We start from the raw sequence: 24,602 nt of genomic DNA on the forward strand, positions 1-24,602 counted from the left end.
ATTTTTAATGTGGCTAGCACTTTTAATGACTGTGAAACTGAATTTTTAATTTTCTCGAATTTTAACTAACTTTTAATCATAATTTTTAATAGCCACATGTGGCTAGTAGCTACCAATTGGACATTGCTGTTTTCGAGTTTACAGTATACATTTCTAACTTATTACAGTCTTACAACCGTTTATTTCCATTTCCTCTCTTGTGTCCTTTGTGCTTTTCTTGTCACACATTTTACTTTGGCATATGCTAAAATCCAAGTGCATTTTTATTATCTGTGCTTTAAGTACTCATTTATCTTTTCAAGAGGTTAAAACATAAGAGAAATTTTTTTTTAATTTATCCACATATTTATCACCTCTCACACTGTTTATTCCCTTGTGTTTATCCAAATTTCTATCTGTTATCATTTTTCTTCTGTCTATGAACTTTCTGAACATGTCTTGTAGTGCAGGTCTGTGGTGATGTAGTTCATCAACATTTTTTTTCTTAATAGTCTTTATTTCACCTTTATTTATTTTTAATATATTTTTTTCTAGGAAAAGAATTCTGAGTTGACCTTACCTTCTTCTGGCTTGCATAGCTTTTACAAGAAGTCTGCTGTCATTATTCTCTGTGTTTCTATCAATCAGCGTTCGACAAACTTTTTCTGTAAAAGTCCAGATAGTAAATATATAGGGCTTTGCAAGCCATATGGTCCCTGTTGCAACTTTTGCAACTATTCAACCCTGTCATTGTGTCGCAGAGGCAGCCATAGGCAATACATAAATGGATGGACATAGATGTGTTCCAATAAAACTTTATTTACAAAAACAAGTGGTGTGCCAAATTTGAATCCCTGCCTTATATGTAATGTGTGTCTTTTTTGATCTGGTTGCTTTTAGAATTTGTCTTTATCCCTGGTTTTTTAGCATTTTGATTATGATATGTCTTGGTATAGTTTTCTTTATGTTTAATCAGCCCAGATTTCATTGCGCTTTCAAATTTGGAATCTTTTTGGTAATTATTTCTTTAAATATCCTTTCTGCCCACATGCTTCCAAAATTTTAATTACATTTATGTTAAACAGCTTGCACTGACACTCTGGTCTTTTTATCAGTCTTTTTTCTCTCTGTGCTTCATTTTGAACAATTTATATTTCTATGTCTCTAATATTTTCTTCTGCAGTCTCTAATCTGCTATCAATCCCTCCTGTTAACTTTTTGGGTTTTTATTTTTAAATTTTATAATTCTGATTTGATTTAAAATTAAAGTTTAATATTTGTATCCTATTATCAATGCATCACTTTTACACGCAGTGTTATTTAAACTAGATGCAGTTACAAAAAAAAAAAAAACCTGTTTTCTTAAAACAATATAATTCACTTCTTATAAAAGTGGCTTTCTATAAAAGATTTGGTTTAAGATAGTCATTGCTTTTATGCCACTGGATGAAATGCCTCTCTTCAGCCTTCATTGTCCACAAGCAATGAAGTTCAACAAGTTTTTAAAAGAATATTTTGCAACAAGTTCCTGAAGTTTCCCAAATCTTTCATACTTGTAAAATTCCTTCCAAATGCATTAAACAATGATACTATTTCTTGTCTTGTTAAAAGGAATCCATAACAGGGCCCATTTTCTGGCATAATAATTTCTCAGAAAATAAAGATCTTCAGAGCAGACACCAAACCCTAAATCTGAAGCTTTCTCCACAATTGGTGTTTAAAACAATCAACCTATTGCATAATTTTTGAAGTATTTCTAATTTGCAGCCTAAAGTATCCCTTTGGTTTGCTTGCTTTTTTTTTGTACTCAGCCCCCCCCCCCAAATAATTTTTATCAAAATGCAAAGGAAATTATTTGACTTTCTGAACTATTTCCAGAAGTAACTTCTTGTTTTCTCTATCTTGAACTTTATTTCCAGTGAATAGTTGAAAATTTGAGTGCTCAAAGAATGGTAGCACTTTAGATAAAGCCCTTAATTCTGTTAAGAAGAAAAAAATATAAGTTCTTAAGCCTTCTTGGACCTTCCCCTTCAGTCAAAATTCAATCAAACCACTGCTGAAGTTCTCTAATGTGTGCTTCCATTTCCCTTCCAACCAGGTTTCTTCTAGAGGTACTCAAATACACTCAAAACTACATTCATGCTTGCACGGAGTCCAGATTTAAGTCTGTAGCATGCTCTTTTTTTCTATGCAGAGACCTTCTAGCCAACATGGAAAGTGTTCTTTTCATTTTTCCCTTGACTAGAAGTGAAAGTATTTAAAAGTTTTTAAATTGTCTGTGATTTGAAACAGTTTTCTTCATAGATGACATTTGGTTATATTCCAAGCATCTGCCCCCTTGTAACCCATGTAACACTCAGGGTTGAGGAGCCACCTACGTAGTCAGCGGCAGGGGGAATCATGTCATCAGCTTCATGGAAGCTGTCTGAGGAACATCATGTCTGGTCCACAGAAGAACAGCTTTCTGGATTTCCTCCCTCAGGTTCATCCACAGCTCTAAATTGTTCAGATTGCGATTACAATCAGTGAGATTACTGGCTTCTTCAGAATGCTCATAGCTTGTAGATTTAATATAAATTTAACATTTTTAATTTATTTGATTTTACATTTTTATCAGTTCTTACACTGAAATCATTTGCTTTATCCTGCAATGTACATGAAATAGTTTCACAATACAGGTATTAGTACTAACAAAAAAACTACAGAATGAAGTTTTAGAGTTCTTTGCACTTTGTTTTGTCATTGGAACATATCCCACTAAGAAAGGACAAAATCCTGTGTTCAAAGTCCCTTAAAATTTTTCTTTGCAGTCATGTTACCTATATGATATACACTTAGGATTATTTGTTTCATTTATTTTTAATTTTAGGGGTTTGTTTTTTTCCTTTTGGATTTAACTTACTTTTTGAATATGTAGAATAATTACATGAGGTACACTCAGAAGAGCCTCCCTTCTATTCCTATCCCCTGATTCTAGTTCTGCCTCCTCATGCCCTATGGTAACCATTTTTATTAGTTTCTGGATTATCCTTCCAGTGCTTCCTTTTGCACAGAAGTGTACCACCTTACTTCACATAATATATCATTAAGAGCATTCCATAGTAACACATAGAAATCTTCCTCATTATGTTTATGTCTTCATAGTACTCCATTATGAAAATGTACACGGTTTATTCAACTGTTCCTCTGTTGATGGATATTTGAGGTGTTTCTAGTCTTTTGCCATTAAAAATAATGAATTATTAATGAATAGCCTTATGCATATATCATTTCAAATTTGTGCAGGTTTACTTTTAGGACTGTGAGTTAAAGGATAAATGCATCTATTTGTAATTTTTCTAGGTATTATCAAATTCCCCTCCTTAGAGCCTGTATCATTCTACACTTCGACCAGCAATATATCAGTATGTCTCTTTACCCAGGAATTTGACAACAACGTGAGCAGTCAATCTTTTGAAGTTTTGCCAACACCATTAGAAGTGTTATCTCAATGTAATGCAATGTGCTTTTATTTTTCAGTGAGTTGAGTTATGTTTTACTATTTTTAAGGACCACCTGCATGCATTTTTAAAAACTATTCATTTCTTGTGCCCATTTTTTTTACTGAGTTTGGGTCTTTTTGTTTTAAGAGATCTTTATATATTATGGACATAAACTTTTTTCCTGTAGTGTAAGTTGCACATATTTTGTCCAGTGAATCATTTGCTTTTGACTTTGCTTATGGTGTTTGGACCATGAAATTTTTAAAACTATACATGTAGCAGAATTTATCAGCCTTTCATTGATTCTGGATTTTGAGTCATAGTAATGCCACTACCCCCATGAGTAGATTACACAGAACTTGTTTTCTTCTAGAACTTATAAGATTTCAACTTTTGTTACATTTAGTTACCTGATTCACATGGAGCTTATCTTGGTGGCAGTATAAGCTATGGGTCCACTTTATTTTTTTTCCAAATGGTACCCAGTTGTCCCAACAGCATTTATTTAAAAGCCCGTTTTCTTCCGTTTCCTGCAAATTTTATCATATATTAAATTTCCTTATGTATTTGAATTTATGCATCGTGATCTTTCTCAAATGCTTTTTCCAGCATCTATAGAGACAATCAAATGAGTTTCTTAGACATAATAATATTATAAATTATATTAATGAATTTCCTAACATTGAGCCATCTTTGCATTCCTCAGATAATTTCCATTTGGTCATGATATTTCATGGTGTTTGATTCTGTTTGCTAATATTTTATTTAGTATTTTTGCATTGATATTCACAAATGAGCTTTTGGTCTGTAGTTTTCTCTTTTACATAATCTTCACCAGATTTTGGTTTCAATGTTATATTTATTTCATTTAAATTTTGAAATTGTCCTTTTTCTGTGCTTTGGAATAGAATTTGGATTATAATTTTTTAAAAATTCCCATGTGAAACCATCTTGGATACTTTTAGGGAGATTTTTTTAAAATATTCTACCCAGTATTTTTAGTTGCTTTCAGCAGGATGGCTGATCTCAGTAAGCTAGTCCATCATCTTTCTGGGGAAAGAATCTTTCACCTTTCTTTACTTGGTTTACTCCTACTAATCCTTCATGTCTTCGTTCACTGACCATTTCCTCTAACAAATCTTCTCTGAATCCCTCAAGTTGTGGTAATTGCCCCTCTTCTGGGCTCCCACTAGACACTTTTCATTCTCGCATAGCTACATTATATTGAAATAATCCATTAATGGGCTCATTATCCTCTATCAGCCAAAAGTTTCTTGAAGACAGGGATCATTTTTGAATTTACAGTGTCTAGTGCCAAACATAGTAACAGACAAATAAGAGAAGGCTTAATAAATATTTAATGAATTGATCTTTTATCAGACACCCACCCCCTAACACACACTCATACATGTTTCTTTTCCAGTTTCTACCTTTGTAAGTGGTTCCTCAATTCATCCAGGTTCTCACAGCAAAATCTAGGAGTCATTCATAACAACTGCACCCCCAATCTCCCGCTTATAATCAGTCACCAAGTCCTATCAATTCTAACATTAAATATTTCAAGTCTGCCCACTTCTCTCCCTTTCTATAGCCTCCACCCTAGTCCAAGCCCCATCATTTCTTGACTAGATTACTTACACTGCTGTTTTCCCAATTTAATCCTCACTTTTCCCCCTCTGTAATCCATTCTTCACCTGCAAGTCAAAGTAATCCTTTAAAAACACAGATGAGATCATGTTGCTTGCATAAAACCTGTCAATAACTTATGTTCTTTTGAGATAAAGCTCAAAGCCTTAGCATGTCCCCTAAGACCATGCCTGCTCTGTAGGCCCCCTACCTTTCCAATCTCAGCTTGTGCCCCTCTTCTTATTATACTGGCCTCTTTCTCTTCTTCCAACTTCCTAAGTTCTTTCCCTCTCAGGGTCTTTGAATACTTTGTTCCATTTTCCTGGAAGGCCTGCTCCCTCACATCTCCTCCCCGACTTTAATCTAGTTATTTCACTTATCTTTTATGCTCAGGGAAACTTCTTAACCTCTCACCCTGGATGAGGTCCTCTGCTGAGTGGTCATATCACCCTTTACTTAATATTTTAGTTTCCCAGCTGTTAAAACAAAGGCCATACAATGGGTTGGCTTAAAAAACAGGAATTTTTTGACTCATGGTTTTGAGACTAGGAGAAGCCCCATACTGAGGCATCAGCAAGGTGATGCTTTCTTCCCAAACACAGTGGCACTCCAGGGCTGGCTGCTGGCTATCCTTGGTCCTTGGCTTTTCTGTCACATGGCAATGCACATGGCAGCAGTGTCTCCTTCCTCTTCCAGGCTCCATTGACTTCCAGCTTTTGGCTATTCTCCATTAGCATCTTCCTTTCATTTACAATTTCCTTTATTATAAGAACTTCAGCCACATTGGATTAAGGCCCACCCTCGTTCAGTTTGGGCTCATCTTAACTAATAACATCTTCAAAGTTCCTGTTTACAAATGGGTTCACACCCACAGGACCAGGGGTAGGGACCTGAACATGCCTTTTGTGGAAGACATGATTCAGTCCCCAACACTTATCCTTTATAGAGACTTATCATTATTGTGATTATTTGTCTAATAATTGTCCTCCACACTAAACTATAATTTTCCTGGAGGCAGGAACTGTGTCAATTTTGTACTCAGCTGAATCTTCAACATATAATGCACAGCATGTAACAGGATTTAACAAGTATTTCTTGAATGAATGAATCAATCAATCAATCAAAAAATCAACTAATTGTTGAATTCTTGGGCAAGAAACCCAAAGGAGCAAATGCTCTATTTGCCCTCCAGAGGGAGACACACTCCTACTAGAAATAGCACAGATCTCCAGAAAGCAGAAAATTCTGAGATAAACCCTGATTTGCTTCTCAAGTCCCTGAAATTGATTCCAAGAAACTGATCATTTCTAATGGTAGGACTCTTTAAATCATCCTGGATCACCCAACAGTACCAGGCAGGTGGGCATTTCCTCGGTTCGTTTCCCTCCCTTGCACAGTGTTCAGATTTCTCCTGCTAGAGTTTGTATGTTTTATCGTTGTTTGCTAGGTAATTTAGTTGTAATTGCCTACATTTTCTGAAAAATTTTATCATTTGTGTGTAATTTAAATATTATCATTCACCTTATTTGAATTTTTACTGTAATTTGTTTTTATTTTTCAAAATCTCTCAGGCAGTCTTTCCCTATGAACACTCGAAACGTTTATTCTAATAGGGGAAAACATTGGTAGCCTGTAGGGCCAACAAATAATAAAATATTGATGAAAAGCTAATTTAAAACAAAACAGTAATTCATAAATTTCTCCAAGCCTTGGAGGAAGTTAAAAGGAGAAAGAAAAAGAGTCGAGTCTGAATACTGAGAGCATGTCTGTCCCTGAGCAGTTTCTGAAAGATGTCTTTGTTTAAATTTGATGACATGTCTTGGGAGATTATTCCCGCTACACATAAATGCTGCCCGCTCCCCTGTGGAACTCCTCTCTCTAGGACAAGGCTTAAGAATGTAAAAAGTTTCATGAAGCTTACATTATATATCCTCTGAACTGTCTTTTCCTTTTCCTTTGCTTCATTTCCAAAGCTTCCCCTTCATTTTTCCGTTTAAATTTGCCTCTGACCTCTTTTTCAGGATCGGGGACATTTCACTATTCCTGTGGTTGTTTGGTTCACTTTAATTCAATTCAGTTTGCATTTATCAGATACCTACTGTGAGTTTGGAACTGTGCTGTGGATTAGGAGGTGAGTGCAGTAAGTCTAAATCTCTGCTGTAGAGGTGCTTACAATGTAGCCGGGAGGACTAGACATTTGGTAACTTCCTCGAACAAACATAAAATGATGCAAAGATAACATAGGTAAAAACTAACATTTATACAGTTTACAAAACCAGTTTTCACAAATGTGATTTGAATTTTGTGAAAGCAATCCATTGTACACATCAGTAAGCAGAGACTTAGGTGATACAACTTGCTTAGACAGGTAAGTAACTAGAGCTGCTGTCAAACCTGGACCCCTGGTCTCTATGGTGTTTGCATGATATTATATTGTCTGTAAATATGAGGAGTATGCTAAGGTTATAACCTAAAAACTGAAGAAAGTCAAAGTAAAGCCAAATACACTATTAGATTAATAAAGGAAAGCTATTTTTGCCAAGTAGTCTGACACCTGGATCTTATATTTTGCATTCTATTCTGCTGATTTTCGTCTGATCCTGTTGCCTTCCTTTGCCCTTAGGGTACATCAAACTTTCCTGTGGTTTTTTTCTTTTTATTTGGTGATTAGAAATGAGCTTATTTGGAGGAGTGCCTTCTTCTTCCTAAAATCATCTTTCTCTAGGAAGGATATCTTTGCCATCAGCATTAGTCAGAAGACCCCAGAAAGAGAAGGATGAAATCTTTGAGAAGGAAATTAATTGAAGGTTTGTTCATTGGCAAGAAAACTCTTCCTGTTACCACTTAGAGAGGTTCCAAGACTGAATTCCTCTCCTCCAAGCACCCTGTAGCTCTAGAGGGTCACATTCGAAATCAGGAAAGCATTTAGAGCCAGCAAGTGAAGAAAGGAGTTTTTCACTTCAAAAAGGAGTTGCCCAAAAGCCTGTAGTTATTGGGTACTCACAAGACTCAAAAGGCAATACACCGGGAATGTAGAATGGTGCAACCACTCTGGAAGACAGTGTGGAGGTTCCTCAGGAAGCTAAACATAGATTTGCCATATGACCCAGCTATTCCATTGCTAGGTATATACTCAGAGGAACTGAAACTTAAGACACAAACAGACATTTGTAAACTGATGTTTATTGCAGCATTATTCACGATTGCCAAGAGATGGAAACAGCCCAAATGTCCATCAAAGGACGAGTGGATAAACAAACTGTGGTATATACACATGATGGAATATTATGCAGCTGTAAGAGAACAAAGACATGGATCACGTAATAATGTGGATGAACCTTGAGGACATTATGTTGAGTGAAGTTAGCCAGAAACAAAAGGACAGATTCTGTATGGTCTCACTAATATGAACAGACATTAATGAACAAACTTTGGGAGTTAAAAGCTGACAACACAGGCGACCAGGAGATAGAAAGAGGGCAGAGATCAGCCATTTGATGCTGAAGGACTACAGAATGTTTAGGATTGATTGCATAGATCCAGAAATAGATAGCATAATATTGTGTGATGGTGGCACAGTATTGTAAGTACACGGAACAAAGATGTCTGTGAGTAAAGCTGAAAGAGGTGGGATAGGAGAATGTATGGCACCAGAGGTAAAGATAGATGATAAAGACTGGGACTGTATAACGTGGCAAAAACTGGAGTGGCCAATGACTGTTACTAAATATACAAATATAAAAATGTTTTTGCATATGGGAAAGCAAATGAATGTCAACCATGTAGAGAGTTGAAAAAGGGATGGTATTCAGGAAAAAACATAATTAAAACAAACTGGAGTCTATGGTCAACAGTAACATTGTAATATACCTCCATTAAATGTAACAAAGGCAATACGCCAATGCTAAATGTATATGAGAGGGGGATATAGGGGAGGAATATGGGGTTCTTGGTAGTGGTGTTATTTCCTGTCCTTACTAGTATATTGTATTGTATGAAGTGTTATTTTTCTTTTTATCATTTTTTTCTTATTGCTAAAAAAAAAAACTTTTTTTCTTGTAGTAATCAATATGTTCAAGTGCTGATTGTGGTGATAAATGTACAATTTTATGATGATACCATGAACAACTGATTGTACAGTGTGGATAAATGTATGGTATGTGAATATAACTCTATAAAATTGTAGGAAAATATATATAGGAGGAAAAGTGTTGGAGAAAACATGGTGAGAGGGATGTACCTATCTACTGTTGATGAGCAGGTGGAATGGTGTAGCCTTTCTGAAGGTCAGTGTGGTTGTTCCACAAAAAGTTAAGTATGTGGGGACCAAAAGGTCCTGCAACCTCATTATGGTGTATGTCATTTGAAGATCTGAGAGCAGAGACATGAATGAACATTTGCAAACTGGTGTTCATGGAGGCAGTAATCATGATTTGCAAAGGGTGCAGATGACCTAAGGGTACATTGACTGAAGAATGGAATGGTGTACTGTGGTGTACGCATACAGTGGAACATTGAGCAACTACAAGAAGGAGTGAAGGTGTGAGACACACAACGAGGTGAATGGATCCTGTACACAGTATTTGAGTGACATACACCAGAAATAAAGGCAAACACTTTAATGCCTCACCAATATGGACTAACTACAATGTGTAAACTCAGAATTGAATCTTAGAACATAGCCTAACATGGACATAATAATTGTAATAGTCCCTAGATTGTAAGCTCTTACAGCAGTTAACTCTATCCCTGAATTGTAATGCCTATCTCTAAACTCTGAGATGCTGATCCCCTAGCATATAACCTGATTGGTCTCTGGAACAATGCATATCTCTGAGACACCTAAAACTCAGAGCTAGAGCTCGGCAGATATGAATTTCAGTATTAGTGCATACAGCCACTGTTAAAAAAAAAAAAAAAAAAAAAAAAAAAAAGCTGAAAAGGCAATACGCCCAGATCTGTGACCTGGGACACCTCCACAGCATCTATGCACAGAGACTGGGTACAACTATGTGTTGAATGGTGAGAGGAGCCGTCATTACAAGCAAACTACCATTATCAAATTCCCAGTTCAACTTTATGCCAAGGTCTGAAAATAGGAACACTAGTTGTACTGTCAATCAAGACAAGCTAATGAACACTTTTTGAGTGTAGAACTGGAAGCAGCAGAGGAAAGATGAGAAAATGATGATCTGAAAGTCTTATGGGGAAAACGGCAAATTAAAAAAAATAACTCATAGAATCACTTGAACGCAAGCAACAGAAATAGCCAACTAAAATACAGAGATGAAGTAGGAATGTTGATTGCATGATTCATGGGATGTGATCAACACACAACGTTAAGTTTTGGCTTTTAGTGTCTTTTAAAAATGTATTAGAAGGATGTAATCTTCCGCTGTCCCTACATGAAAAATTCGGCAGATTCCTGTCTTTTCTGTTGATTCTACATAATTGACAATTCTTTAAGGGACAGTCACTTTAAGTTTAAAAAAAATCAGTCTCCTTTTAGTAACCAGAATGTTTCCAGTCCCAGATGGTGATCAAATACTTCAGTCTTCATTCTAAGGTGCTTGTCTAAGACTTCTCCTCCTCCTCCCTCATGTAGGGCTGATAGCTGCAGGCCTTCAGTTTCCCCCTCAGCTTACCTCCTCCCCTACCAGCTAACTGCTTTTGATGCACTTGTGTCAAAGTAAGGAAACAGGACAGCTAAGGGAACAGGAGCTCTACACAACTGGTTCTGGCAGATGGCTAAAACTGATTCTTTTTCTTGTAAGGTGCTTTTAAAGGTTCTTTAGAGATTCCCGTCATCAGAGACCTTTCACTTGAGTCCCTTTGACCTAGGCAGATGCAGGTGGTCACATGCAACAACCTCTACAGGTTCTAGGATTTCTGCATTCATATCTGGCCACTGGATCCCTCCCACCTCTAAGCAGCCCTTTTGAATAAACCCAAGGCAACCCCATGCTGGCTGTCTTCCATGGGGTCCCCATCTGGTCCAGGAAAACATTCACATTCTTCATCCCTACTGAATCTGGGAGTGCAGCCAGATCCCAAGGCAGCCACCTCTACTACATGGCTCCAAGCCCTCTTAATTTATAAGGCAAGAGTCCGTGCAGTTCTCTGTGTTTTACAACTACAGTGAATGCATTACAAGGTCTTTGATAGCACTTAAGTCATTCTTTAGGATTGAGGAGAAGGAAGCAGAAGCAATTCTTCCTCTCCCCTCTGAGTAGGAGTGGCACAGACAAATTTTTTCCCAAAGAAACCTCTTTATGGAGCCTCCCTCTCTCCACTTTCTTGATTTCACTGTGAAGTAGAATTGTTCTTCACCATTGGCTTTGTACATAAAGACTTTGTTGCAGTCATCATCTTAATTGCAATTGACTATTGGTCAACCAATCCTGATGATAAGGGACTATGTCTCTCCATCTCTCTTTTCCCTGCACTGCTGACCATAGGGCTTGGATCAAGTAGATGATCAATAAATATTGAATAAATGAATTAATTAATGGATCTAAAACCCTGGTCCCACTCATGTCATAAAATAACTTGTATGGACAGCCTATTATATTATTTCCTGGCAGATTAATCATTCTGGCATTTAAAAGAAGCTTGTTTTCCAGAACTTACATGCCTTGACATTTAACAACCAAGAAATTTTGAGTGCTCCAAGACAACACAGGAAAAAAAATTCATCTTTTTTCAAAGAAGAAATGGATAAATGAACATGAAATGAAGAAATGAATAAATGAACATGGTATTTCAGATTTTTAGGAATCTCATATCAAGCCCTCTCAGAGAAGTTTCTCCCAAAGCTGTGGAAACTGGGTATTGTTTGAATGGTTTATTTCAAAAACCCAAAGCTGGACAAAACAAAAAAAAAAAAAACAAAAAATTATCTTTACAAAATTTGGCAAAATGTTAATGTATTAAATTAAGATACTGGATGTAAAGGAGTTCACCACACTAGTCTCTCTAGTTTCCTGTATGTTTGAACATTTTTATAATAAAAATAACATTAAGAAATCAAAGCTGGGAATCAGCACTGTCTGTACCCTGCTTTTAGGAAGGGTGCCAGAGGAAGCAAAAATGGAACAGAAACTATGTAGATCTTGCCAACTTATGATTAAACCTTTACAGGCCCCATTAATATAAAAGTATTATGGTTGTCAAAAGCTGTTCTTATTTAGACTCAAGAGGAAAATTATTGGAAGTAGGAATTTTTGTCTAGGAAATAGGTGGAATCAGAATTCATAGATCTAGAAGGATAGTTAAAGATCATCTCAGCCAATAACCTTGTTTTATATCTGAAAAAGCTGATGTCCAGAGAAATGAAATAACTAATCAATTTCAGAGTCAGGCCAAAACCCAGGTATTCTGCACTCTGGGCTCATGCTCTTTCCACCACCCCAGCTGGCATGTGATATTGGACAAGAGCTGCCAAGGCACGGAGCCTCAGAGGAAGGACGGATGCCACCCTTCAGGTGCAGTAGTTTCATTTGCTGGATCCTTTCATTCTGTGCTCTCTGCTGTGTGCAGGAGAGAACCTCATTTTGTTATGCAGTGGATTTCCAGAGAACAGTGGGCCCACTAAAGGTAGACTTAATAAAATGAAGGCCAGAGAGGCAGCCCCCAGCCCCTCAATAAGTCAGTTTTGTTAAGTTTGTACTCTACTTTGAGGGACCTGGGGGGTGGCGCCAAGCAAAGCATCACTTTACTGGATCTAGAGAGGAGACTAAGCAGGCTTGGCCCCATGGTATTACAGAATGGAATTTATTACACCTCTGTCTCTCACTCATAAATTCCCCAGCCAGGTAGAATCCAAGGAGGGTCAGGAGAGAATATGCCATTGGGCCATTGATGTGAGTCACCTAGTTCTAAATACAGGTACTACGGAAGTTTGAGAGGGAATGACTAAAATGGGGTTAGGTCTGGATGAGGCATATTTGTGACTTGATTTTCCCTGTGTTCTTCTCGTGGACAGCGAGGACTTGGGTTCTTGGAATGCACCATTTTGGATCATGTACTCAGGTACATGTAGTCGCTACGTTTGGGGATTTAATGTTCTTTAGCACCCTGACATAGATTTCTGGTTTAGAAGCAGTGGGTGCAGAATCAAACTATTTCCATTCACTGAACACAATTAGATGTCATAGAGTAGCTTGAGGGATGCAGAAGGGGGTCTCTAACCTCTACATAATCTTATTCAGGCACCTTCAAGCTGCCTTGAGGGAACCTGTAATTAAGTAAAAAACAATGCAGTTAATATGTAACTACAGCTTCAAGTCAACTCCCCAGGCCCCCTTCCAATCAGAGGACTGCCCCTATGCCTCTCTTACATAGAAATTCTGGGGCTGCCAATGACAAAAGCAGCTTTTAATCCAGAGTCTGAAAGAGATGGTTTGCAGGTTGAATGTTGCCTGCTTTAAAAAAAAAAATGATTTTAAAAAAATTGTACCCAGATTTGCAATTTGGGAGAATTCACATCTTTTAAAAAATTAGATCTCAGCTTCTTTTTAAAATTAGACAAGCTTACCATGGTGGGGTGGTGGGGGCTGAGGATGTAGGAGGAACACATTCTTGCATGGCAAAAATCCTTTCAGTTTAGAACTCAGAGGAAGCTTACTCCTCAAACAGGGCATGAGAGTCCCAGTTCATCACCCCCTGACTTATGTACATAAATCGTCTGGCCCTGTTTTAATCTCCAACTGGTTAAATTTTGTTGCTTAGAGCAAGCTTTGGGGAAAAGGTCTTGGGGCACTTTTGGTTAAACAGGCTGTTGGGTAGTTCACACATTGACAGTCTGCCTGTGTGGGCTGCTTTACTCTACATTCATTACCTTGTGCTGCTGGCTTTGAAATGTCTATGGTTTGCATATAAAGTACATCTTTCAGAGATGCCAGCATCTTTGTGGGTGGAAAAGATTATCGTCAGCATTTACATCTTTTTTCGCCCTCATACTTCGGATGGTTGGCTTTGTCTTTGGTTTAGCTCACTTTGAGGGAGGACAGACAATATTCAGGAGGGGGTTCCTAGGTGCATAGATTCATTCCAACATTATGAATAAATGCTGGAAGTCTTTTATATTTGCCAAAGACGACTACTTAATAACAGTTTAGTCCAGGAATCTCATACCCTGTTTGAAGAGTAAGCCTCCTCTGAGTTCCCAACTCAGTGCTATATTTGTCTTTGTCAGTGTGGGATGGGACGTGGAATAATCTGGGAATGAGGTTTCCGGGCCCGATTTCACGTGAAGACAGTGGGGAGGCAAAGGAGGGCATGGATGCTCCCACTGACGGCCTGGTCCATGCAGATGCCACCAGGGTCTGGGAGCTTTTTTCCCACCACAGGACACTGACCCGAGCCTCAAGAGCGTGGCAGAAAGCACCACATTGCGCCTGCGCGCAAAGCCCCAGCACCGGGCGAAAAAGTAACCCGTTAAATAGGCCTTGGTGGCACGAAGGATGCTTCGCGAATCTACGCAGGCGCGTACGACTTACAGCCACTGGTCCTTGCGCAGGCGCCCATCCTAGCCGGTCTTCAGTCCTGTAAACAGAAGGGACCCGCTGGCGATAACTTCTGCTTCCGGGTCACGCCTTGACAGCGGCTTTCACGACCCATCTCAGCCCCCGCGGTTCGGTGAGTCCATTCCTCGATGCGGGAAGGTCTGCAGCTAAATCCCCCGTCCTGGGGCACGACGGCCAGTAACGCTCCCTCCACCGCCCGCTCCAGCTCCTTGCGCCCTCGGGCTGTGAGCCTTCGTTCCGAGCCTTGGGGGATGGGCGGGGAAAGAGATTGAGCAGGGGTTGGTCGCCTCTGGGGTTCCTTGGCTTAGATTGCGCCACCCCTTTAAAGTACCGTCACCGGGAGACCTGCTGGAATTGCTGCGACCTTTTGGGAGCCTGTGCAGAAAATGACTCAACACGTCCTTCCTTTCGTGCCCTTGCCCTTCGTCCCTTAGCCTCGGGGAAGGGAAGGTGCCGCGAGCCTTTCCCTCAGCAGGTGTGGTGGGGCTAGGGGCACTTCTGGCTCAGCCGAGGGTCTCTCACACCCCCACCTCCCTTTCTCAACCCCGGGGAGGAAGCCGAGGCTTCCCTAGCACCAGTTGCCTCTCTTTGGCTTTGCTTTTCGCTTCGCAACAAAAACCCTTTGGAGTTTTCTCTCGATCTGTAGTAAAAGAAAATGAGGGGAAGAGAGAGCTTTCAGCCTCAGCCTAGGAGGGGCCTACTGGGGGTCAAACCGTGCATGGGCTGTGGGCGTGAGAGGTCGAGTTTAGTTTTCATCAATCCTTCCTAACAGTGAACGTTGTCAATCTGCCCCGGGGTTTCACTCTTCTATCTGGAGCTTCGAAGCAGCAACAGAGGACCATTGGTCATACTCTGAGTTAGCGGTCTCACCCAGGGATCCAAGAGCACCCTGAAAATGAATGCAAGGTTTAGTTTCATCCGTAACTGTTAAGAACCATCTCAATCCAAACATCCCCTTTAACTTCCTTGCCTTCTGCCTGTTGGAATCGCCGACTCAAACGCGCCTCGGCCCCCCACCCCACCCGCGCCCTCCACCTTTTCCTTGCTTCAAAGGAGTATAAAACACAGACCTTTGACTGAGGAATTTGCTGGTTGTTGAAGAGATGAAAACATATGCCAAATCTAAAATATCTAGACAATTACAGAGTTATATAAACAAGTATGTAAGCATACTCTTCATAAAGGGGGAAGAATGCCCATTTTGAATCGTTGATATAATGAATTGTTTATTTTTGACTTGCTTTCTATTAATTAGTACTGTGTATATTTTAAGCACATATAACTAGCTACTGATCAACAAAATAGAACCTATTACAATTTATAGTATATCATATAATGTATAAAAGAATGCTCCATCATAAAAAGCAAAAAATTACCTACTATGAAATAACCAAAATAATATTAAGATTTTTCTCTTAGTGATCATCATATGCATAATGTGTTTAATTATTGCATGCATTAATTTATTAGGATTCAGAGTAATAAGCTTTATATTGTTCAACAAATATTTATTGAGGACCTGCCAGGTGCTAGGTACTATTGGAAAAACAGTATCTTTACCCCAAAGGAGCTTGTAGTTTAATAAGTACAAGGATTCCTAAATAGTTACTTCTAGAGAACTGATATTGCACACAGTTTTCTCCACAGTTTTTGATATGTACTTTTTAATGGTAATGCTCTACCTTGTTTGCTGTAATATTAAATGTTCACCAATTAGCACCTCTTCTATGGCTAAAACTTTTATTATACTTGAATTGCATTATTTTCTTCTTCCATCCTAGAAGTCTGTCACATTGTGGTTTCAGTATATTTCTATTTCTCAGTTGTCATGAATGGCCAATTATTAAATATTTTTATTCAGTTTTCACTCAAATCTGTTTGCTTTCCTAAAATTTGAAAGTGTACACCATTGGTGTGAAGTTTGAATTAAAAAAAAAAAATTTATATAGAGGACTCCAGAGTAGTTGTCCTTTTTTTTGTTTTCTTCTTTAGAATATTTCTTCAAATGTTTTCTATTTTTTTCTTTGCTGAAGACATCTGAAGATATTTTGTAACTGCCTTGTCATTAGTAACATAGATGCATTTGTCCCCTACCTTTCTCTCTCTCTTCTCACATAGTCAACCAACCAATTTTTTATTAAACACCTACTTTTTGTGAGACTCTGTGCCTGGCCTCATATGGGAGAAAAGTATAAGACAAGGTCTTTGCCTTCCAATTGATTACAATTTAGACAGAGAATCAGTATGTACATAATAACTGTACTATAAGGTTAAATGTGTAATAAGTAGCCTAATGATGATATCGATAAATAAAGACCATAAAAGTTCAGAAGAGGAAAGGAATGTTTCATGGATAATTGGAAAAAAATGTTTCATGGAACCTTTGCCAGTCTGTTTGTAAACCATACAGAGCTCCATAGGAGTCTTAGGGCCTCTTGGGGAAATCTTGTGCTAGACTGCTAGGTTACAGGAGAAAACAGGTTCTGAGAGGGGAGAGCATTTGTGTCCAGATTTACCCAGCTCCCTAAGCAACTATTATAATCCATGTCTTTTTCCATATGATTATGAAAAAAATATTTATCACTGATCTTGAAATCTACTTTTAGTATTGGGAAGGCCTCAGAGAATTCCTAGCCATTAGGACAGGCATGCCCAGCCATATTGTGTGTGCCTAAAACTTCTTTGTTTCAGGCAGTTTGGAGCATGTGAACACACTCTGAGTCTTGATGAGTTCCAGCATGTGGTATATTATGCAGAGCATTCAGAGCAAATACTCTCTCTCAGAGCGCTTAATCCGAACAATCGCTGCCATTCGTTCCTTCCCACATGATAATGTAGAGGACCTCATCAGAGGGGTGAGTGTGCTGTTATTGTTATGAGAGTCCTTTGGGAGGTGAAGTGGGAAGATTTCTGGGGGATCCTAATAGATTATGGATTTGCAACTTTGACTCACCATAAGATCACAAGGAGTTATTATAATCTTTTTAAATGTGTTAATTAACTTGTTCATTAAAATACATCTTACCCTATGTTTTGCTTCCCCTCTCCCCTTCACTTTGTATATCTAACATTTTTCTTCATGAAACATTTTAGATGACCACTAGTTTAATTTTCTTTATAAAAACTCTGAATATGGTACATATGGGATCTTGTGAGCTAAGGGAGGAAGAAGGCAAGCAAAGCAGAGGTGATTTTCAATTCCTTATGAGCCTTTCTCCATACTAAGGTTATAATAATTACATTCAGAGATTTCATTTGCCTTCTCTCTTAACAGCTACTACTGCCAGTTCATCCCTAAAAGAAAAATCCATGGTAATTTGTGACTTAAGAAAACACTTTAACTATCCATTATCTATCCATTGTTATTCAGTAATTCTGTTATAACTAGTATCCTAGAAGGTCTTTGATACCCTATTCTGTATATTATTCCTGTTGAAGAGAAATTAGAGTAATTTTTTGATCACCTAATGTTCTTTTTAACATTAGGATCCTTATTTACAGCCTGGAGCTCTGCAACCGCTTCAGAGTTATGTAGTCTAACTAATAGTGTTAGCTGATTCTCACAAAAGTGGTTTCAGAAGACTCAGCAGGAGAAACTTTGTCACATTCTAATTCTAGCTTTACTGCTGAGTCATTCAGTGACTTGGGTCTGACTGTTATCTCCATCTCCTTGATCAGTTTTGGAATAGAAACAGCAGAGGGGCTAAGTGGCAGAGAGTGCTGATTACTAAAGGCTACTTTGAAAATGCTTATTTATAAACAGAAAGATAACATTAGTGATGGTCATCTGTTGAAGGGCAAAAAGAGCACACCCTCCTAATTCTCCTGGCCTCAAGCAGACAGACTAATTTAACTGATGTTTTCAGAGCCTGGTGGCCATAAAAAGTAGATTGCTGTTCCACCTTTCCTGCCTGATAAGGTTCCCACTGCTTTTATACATAGTAGGTCCTCAGTGATGTCCAGAATACCATTTGGCAGACTTCCTCATGGAGAAACCTAATAACATGATTTAAGAAATGGACATATGCTTTCATTCATCTTCAGTGTATTCCCTAGGTTTGGACATTGGCATTATACTTTTGTGTAATTTATAAAAATGGAAACTGGGAACCAGTGGTATGCTTTTGATATAGCCAGGGCTAGAACTCTCTTTCCCCCCAGGCACGGTTCTGAGTCCCATCCCGCTTGGTGAGGCAGAGCTGAGCACACTGATGGACATTTCCTTCCACCTGTAGGGAGCAGATGTGAACTGTACCCATGGCACACTGAAGCCCCTGCACTGTGCCTGTATGGTGTCAGATGCTGACTGTGTGGAGTTACTCCTGGAAAAAGGAGCTGAGGTAATGTTTTTAACACCTTCACATTAATGATTCACTCAGTCTTGAGCTTTACAGTTTCCTAGACTTACTCCCAGTCTCACCTTCTAGTTCATGGTAACACTGGGCATAACCAATATTAAAGCAAAACATAATGATAAATATATAAAATGATCTTAAGGATTTCATCCCTTGGCCTTTCTTCTCTTTAATTTAAGCTGGCAGTGGCTCCAGGAAGGAGTGTTTATCTCCCTTTTCCCTCCCAGCTCACCTTCTCAGGTTTGTTCATTCCCATTTAATCCTCTCATTGCCTGTGGACTGTGCAGACATTTTAAGTGCAGTGACTTCTCAACTCTGACTAAATTTAAACTGTTTGAGATGTACTAGCAGATGTGTACTTCTAATACCCCTGTCACCAGGAGATGAATATCATTAGGCAATCCTTCCTCAGGATTGGGCCACTGGTGCTATTTCTGCCCACTGTTTTCTGTTTTATTATATTTTGTTCCCATATTCTTTCTAATGTGAAAATCTCAAGATAAAAACATAGGTTAATTTTTGAGTGGATCCTTCTGGCATTAGCAATAAGTAGCATAGTAAAAGAAATAGCTAAAGAATAGATTTCATAGATTCAAATTCTAGCTCTGCCACTTATGTCTCGGTGACCTTAAACAAGTTACTTTAAAGAAAAAAAAATTTTTTTGCCTCAGTTTCCCCATCTGAAAAAATTGGGATGATACTAGTACTTTCAAAAGGTAATAAAAAGTGTTTTGAACACTGGCATGCAATTGCTAAGTAAGTGCTTGTTAAATAAATAAATTAGCAGTTTTGACTATTTGTGAGCAATCTTGAAAGTTCATTTTCTGAGAGACAGATTTGATTCATTCATGCCATGAAGCTGGTGTGCAGGCGCCAAACACAGTGGGCCATCAGCCTAAGGGAGCAGCCACCCAGCATCCTTATCTCCACACAGCTATGTTCTCTACTTGTCATTACCTATCCCATAACTTTTGTGATAAAAACTGGTACTTTGCTAGTGACGCTGAAATCAAAGCAATGATTAATGCCAATGATGAAAGTGAAAATATCCAGCAAAAAGACAGACTGTAGCCAAATAGAAGACCGCACTCATGTCTCAGTTTTGTTTTATTATACTTTATGGAGAAAGATTTATAAAGGTGGGGTTTGAAGTCTTTGATTTATAAAGGTAGGGTGTGAAGTCTTTGTAGCCTTCAAATATTGCAGGTAATACTGACTCTCAGCAAGCCAGCTGCTTCTCCAGCATTGGCAGATATCTCCAGGTTCTCTTGTGAACCCACAGCATATTCTTGAAAGGGACCGACTTAGCTTACAATTTGTTCTGTGTGGTTAAAGCACGCAGCAAAGCTATAAGGGCAGAGCTTTGGCATCATTATTTTTCAATCTGGTTGCCATTAGCCTCAAAATAAGTAAAACAGTCCCAAACCTCTACTTTGGCTCATATGTTCAAGCTGTTCTCCAATAAATGTCTTTCAGAGCAGCTACAAGGACTTAGATTTCATCTTTTCATTGTTTACCCCTTACTCCATGGTAGAGATTCTAATGAACGGTAAATAAGAAAAGAAGTGAATTTAGCAGTAAAAACCTAAATAATGCAGGTCAGCAAATCACAGGTAATGGAGTGTTTTGGTTGTTTGGGGACAGTTCTTTTCTGATTTGCTCCTAAGCTCCTGTCCTATCTCCACCTGGGAATTGTTTGTTGACACTCTTGGTTCAAAACATTACCTAGCAAAGGCGGTGAGTAAATACACACAAGCTTCTTTGCTGCCCCCGCATCTTCCTCTCAGTAGTCTGCTACTGTAATATAGTTCCTCCCTCTTTACAGGTGAATGCCCTGGATGGTTATAACCGAACAGCTCTCCACTATGCAGCTGAGAAAGATGAGGCTTGTGTGGAAGTCCTGCTGGAGTATGGTGCAAATCCCAATGCACTGGATGGCAACAGAGATACCCCACTTCATTGGGCAGCCTTTAAGAACAATGCTGAGTGTGTGCGGGCTCTCCTAGAGAGTGGGGCCTCTGTCAATGCCCTGGATTACAACAATGATACTCCACTCAGCTGGGCTGCCATGAAGGGAAATCTCGAAAGCGTCAGCATCCTTCTTGATTATGGTGCAGAGGTCAGGGTCATCAACCTAAAAGGCCAGACACCCATCTCCCGCCTGGTGGCTCTACTAGTCAGGGGACTTGGAACAGAGAAAGAGGACTCTTGCTTTGAGCTCCTCCACAGAGCTGTTGGACACTTTGAATTAAGGAAAAATGGCACCATGCCACGAGAGGTGGCCAGAGACCAGCAGCTGTGTGAAAAACTGACTGTTCTGTGCTCAGCCCCAGGAACTCTAAAAACACTGTCTCGCTATGCTGTTCGCCGTAGCCTGGGACTCCAGTATCTTCCAGATGCAGTGAAGGGCCTTCCACTGCCAGCTTCTTTGAAGGAATACCTGTTACTTGTAGAATAACATGGAGGAAATGTTTGCACCATCATACTGGCAACTCTGGGTGAGGTTTTTCCCTGCGGTACTGTCTCTTTGCCATGGAAAACAGGAAAAGCAGTTGTTTCTGTTGTGTGGTTTATAAATTTTGAGGCAACATGTCACAACTGTAACCTCCGTGGCACCTCCCCTCTCCAAACCAAAAAAAACAAACAAAAAGAATCCCTCACTTTTGTTTTCTGTGTAGTGCTTACTTAGCTTTATATACTGCACCCTACAAATGAGATTTCCCTCACCCTCCCCTTTAGGAAAGAGTCAACAGTGCAATTGAATTTCTATAGGAAGATGAAATGTATCTGAAGAATGTGTGTTTGGTTTTCCTTTTGGGACATGATGTATAACCCTCCAAAAGAAACCCCGTAGAGCACTTTAATTAGTCTGAAGAAATTTAAGAAAATCACAAATCCAGCTAACAATTGAGGCAGACGAAGATACTACAATCTTAAATGGTGTGCAGATTCAGAACTAGGCTGAGTGTCATGTCACAGGGCATTCAAAAGGGACTGACCCCCGTTCCCCATCAAAAGAGAAAGGCGTCTGCCTCTTCCATGGCTGTGCCTAACGGTTACAATAGTTCAGCAGTGTTGTTTCAGAAAGATTGTCTTGGCTGCTTTCCACAACGGTAGACGAGAGAGCAGGTTTTAAGCAGTCCTAAGAATTCCAGTTTTCTTCTAATGCAGTTCTCTTTTGCTTCCCAAAAGCTAGTTTGCTCTAATGGGTTTAGCAGGCATCTCCTACACCTTAGACTAAAGTATTTGCTCTAACAGAGGAGAAGTATGTATAAACTGGGCTGCCCTTTATCTCCTTCTCTATGGAATGCCCACTTTGTTAAGAGTTTATTTTTCTTTCAGTTGTTTTAAAAAATTTTGTTTTTTATTGATCTATACAGGACATTGTGTGTGTGGGGGGGGGGGACAAAGTTGGGGAGTAAGTAGGGGAAGAGGTAGATTAAAAGAGCTGCATTTGAGACAACCTACCTACCCAGAAAAGATGTTTTCATCACCAATGCTTAAGTCAACAATACTCTTCCTTTTCATGTTCCCAAACTAGATCAAGTTGTTATTGATCTTAGTGACCTATGTGCACATTTGAAGGACCTTTTTTTTTTAAAGCTGATGGGTAACTCCAAACAATATGGAATCTGCTGACACAGCTCATTTGAAAAAGGATGTCTGGTTTTGCCCTTTTGCTGTTGGTGTTTTTTGCCCACTTAAAAAGAAGAAATAAATAGTTCTAAAAACAAGGTTGGCAGTTTCTACTGTTCATCTTTTCCCCACTTTTTTCTAGGGTTTTTCCCCTGCTTCCTAGAAAAAAATTCTTCCTTTCCTACCTGGGTCTTCAATGTAACTTTCCATCCCAACCTCTCCTACTAGCAACAGTGATTCTGGGCATTGGTGGAGTGAATGGGAAAGTATGGGTAGGGTAATTTGAAAATGTTCCCCTTCCCTTATCTCCCCAATCCCACTTGTAATTACTGCTTTTATGTTCTCAACCCCAGCTACACATTAAATCACCAAAGGAGCATTTTAAAACTATTGATGCCAAGACTTCACCCCATACCAGTTGTTTCAGAATCTTTTGTGGTGGGCTGGAGGGAGGCTGGATGGGGGGATCAGTGGGTTTTTAAAGTTCTCCAGGTGCTTCTTATGCATAGCTGGGAATGAGAACCACTGCTTTAGTTCTCATTTATTAGAATAACCTATGGCACTTAGAAATACTAAGGCCTGGGCCCCACCTCCAGAGACTGACTTAATTGGTGTGAGTGGGCCTGGGCATCAGTAGTTTTTAAAACACCCCAGGAGATTCTAATATTCAGGCTAGGTTTGAGAACTGCTTTAGGTGCTATTTCATTTATCATCAGAGACACTTACTGTTCTGATGAGGAGAAGTATTTTGTCCATGTGGAAAAAGATGTTACCTGTTTTCTCAGTCACTTAATAATCATACATGTAGTTAGTGACTGAAAATTTCTACTTTATCCCCACTTAAGAGTTTAAACACAATTTCACGTGTTCCTTTTTTGTTTTGTTTTCTTTTTTTTTTATTGTCCTGCTCTGGGGAAATGGCATTTTCCATTCCAGGTTTTGCTTTTTTATGTATGTGATGTCTTTGCTATACACCCCCCACCCCCATCATATTATGATCATAAATTTCTTACTCTTTGCAAAGTGATATTTTTTTCTTTTGTGATTAGCTTTCTGTGCCAACAACCCTCCCCCCTTCATCATTTTCTCAAAGAAACGGCTCTAGGATTAAAGACAGGAAAGAGGACCTATAAATTAAAGCAGATAGCATTTAAAACGTTTTCTCCCAGATCCGAAGGAATGCCTGAATTTAATCCCTTTCACTCATTTTTATGGTCCTTACGATTTTTTTTGGATTTGATGTAGTATGGTAAAGAGGAAGAGTCCTGGGGAATAAGGATGGGTTTTAAAGTCAGAACTGAGTTTCAGTCCTAGCTTTGTAAAGACTAAGAACTAGGATACATTATTTAATCACACTGAACCTATGTCCTCTTCTCTGAAGTGGGCTGTTACCACCCTCCTCATAAGCTGTTGTGAGGATTCAATGATAACATGTATTATTAGTTTCTCTTTCCCTTAAAGAACCGTACAGAGGTATTAGCTGCTTTAATTCCAAACTCTTGACAGGAAGCCTTTCCGTACCTGATTTTAGGGATGGCAGTAATATTCTGGCCAGCCAGCAAAAATGGTATACCAGAGGTATTCCTCCATCCTTATAAAACCTTGAACCTCCTTCCTGCTTCATCAGGTAGGTGAGGAACCTGTGTAGGTTGGGACAAATACGTGTGTCTGTGCAGAGAGCCAGGATCTGGGTACTGAAGACTAATTTTAAACCTGGCTTTAAAACAGGACACCTGTCAATTTGGGGTAGAGTCTAGTCCCAGTCCCTAGGATCAAATGCATTACATGGGCACTTGGATAATGAGGAGGAAGAACAAATTGTTGTTAATAAAACAGAAGCTGCAGCTGATAAGAACTGGCATTTTCCCAAAGCAAGATGCCAACCAACCAACTAAACCACATCTGGGGCTGGGTGTCTATTTTCTAGGCTTTCAGAATGTATATTTCTACTCACAAAGGTTCTGTCAAATGGAGTCTGGCTTTCTTTCAGGAAGGAG

General features: G+C 39.0%; 1 protein-coding gene and 1 pseudogene across 3 annotated transcripts; one reads left to right on the forward strand and one right to left on the reverse strand.

The window, feature by feature from the left end:
- Positions 1-1,470: 1,470 nt before the first annotated feature.
- On the reverse strand, positions 1,471-15,370 carry LOC119542829 (annotated as a pseudogene).
- On the forward strand, positions 14,537-22,825 carry ASB8 (ankyrin repeat and SOCS box containing 8). 3 transcript variants are annotated; one of them, XM_037845074.1, is made up of 4 exons: positions 14,537-14,726; positions 17,310-17,469; positions 18,850-18,954; positions 20,795-22,825. In XM_037845074.1, exons 2-4 carry the CDS (start codon positions 17,341-17,343, stop codon positions 21,425-21,427), a joined length of 867 nt encoding a protein of 288 aa, XP_037701002.1. In that variant the 5' UTR covers positions 14,537-14,726; positions 17,310-17,340; the 3' UTR covers positions 21,428-22,825. The 3 variants fall into 3 exon arrangements, with proteins under 3 accessions (XP_037701002.1, XP_037701003.1, XP_037701004.1); XM_037845075.1 differs by having other exon boundaries at positions 14,581-14,726; positions 17,306-17,469; XM_037845076.1 differs by lacking the exon at positions 17,310-17,469 and having other exon boundaries at positions 14,672-14,726; positions 20,795-22,824.
- The last annotated feature ends 1,777 nt before the right edge of the window (positions 22,826-24,602 follow it).

Source organism: Choloepus didactylus, chromosome 8 (assembly GCF_015220235.1).
Source record: "Choloepus didactylus isolate mChoDid1 chromosome 8, mChoDid1.pri, whole genome shotgun sequence".
Lineage (NCBI taxonomy): Eukaryota > Metazoa > Chordata > Mammalia > Pilosa > Megalonychidae > Choloepus > Choloepus didactylus.

What these genes read in the sequence shown, in the direction of transcription:
- ASB8 (XM_037845074.1), top strand. Translation starts at nt 17,341, where the DNA reads ATGAGTTCCAGCATGTGGTATATTATGCAGAGCATTCAGAGCAAATAC. An exon ending in TAGAGGACCTCATCAGAGGG is followed by an intron (nt 17,470 to 18,849) that starts GTGAGTGTGCTG and finishes TTCCACCTGTAG; the next exon opens with GGAGCAGATGTGAACTGTAC. An exon ending in TCCTGGAAAAAGGAGCTGAG is followed by an intron (nt 18,955 to 20,794) that starts GTAATGTTTTTA and finishes CCCTCTTTACAG; the next exon opens with GTGAATGCCCTGGATGGTTA.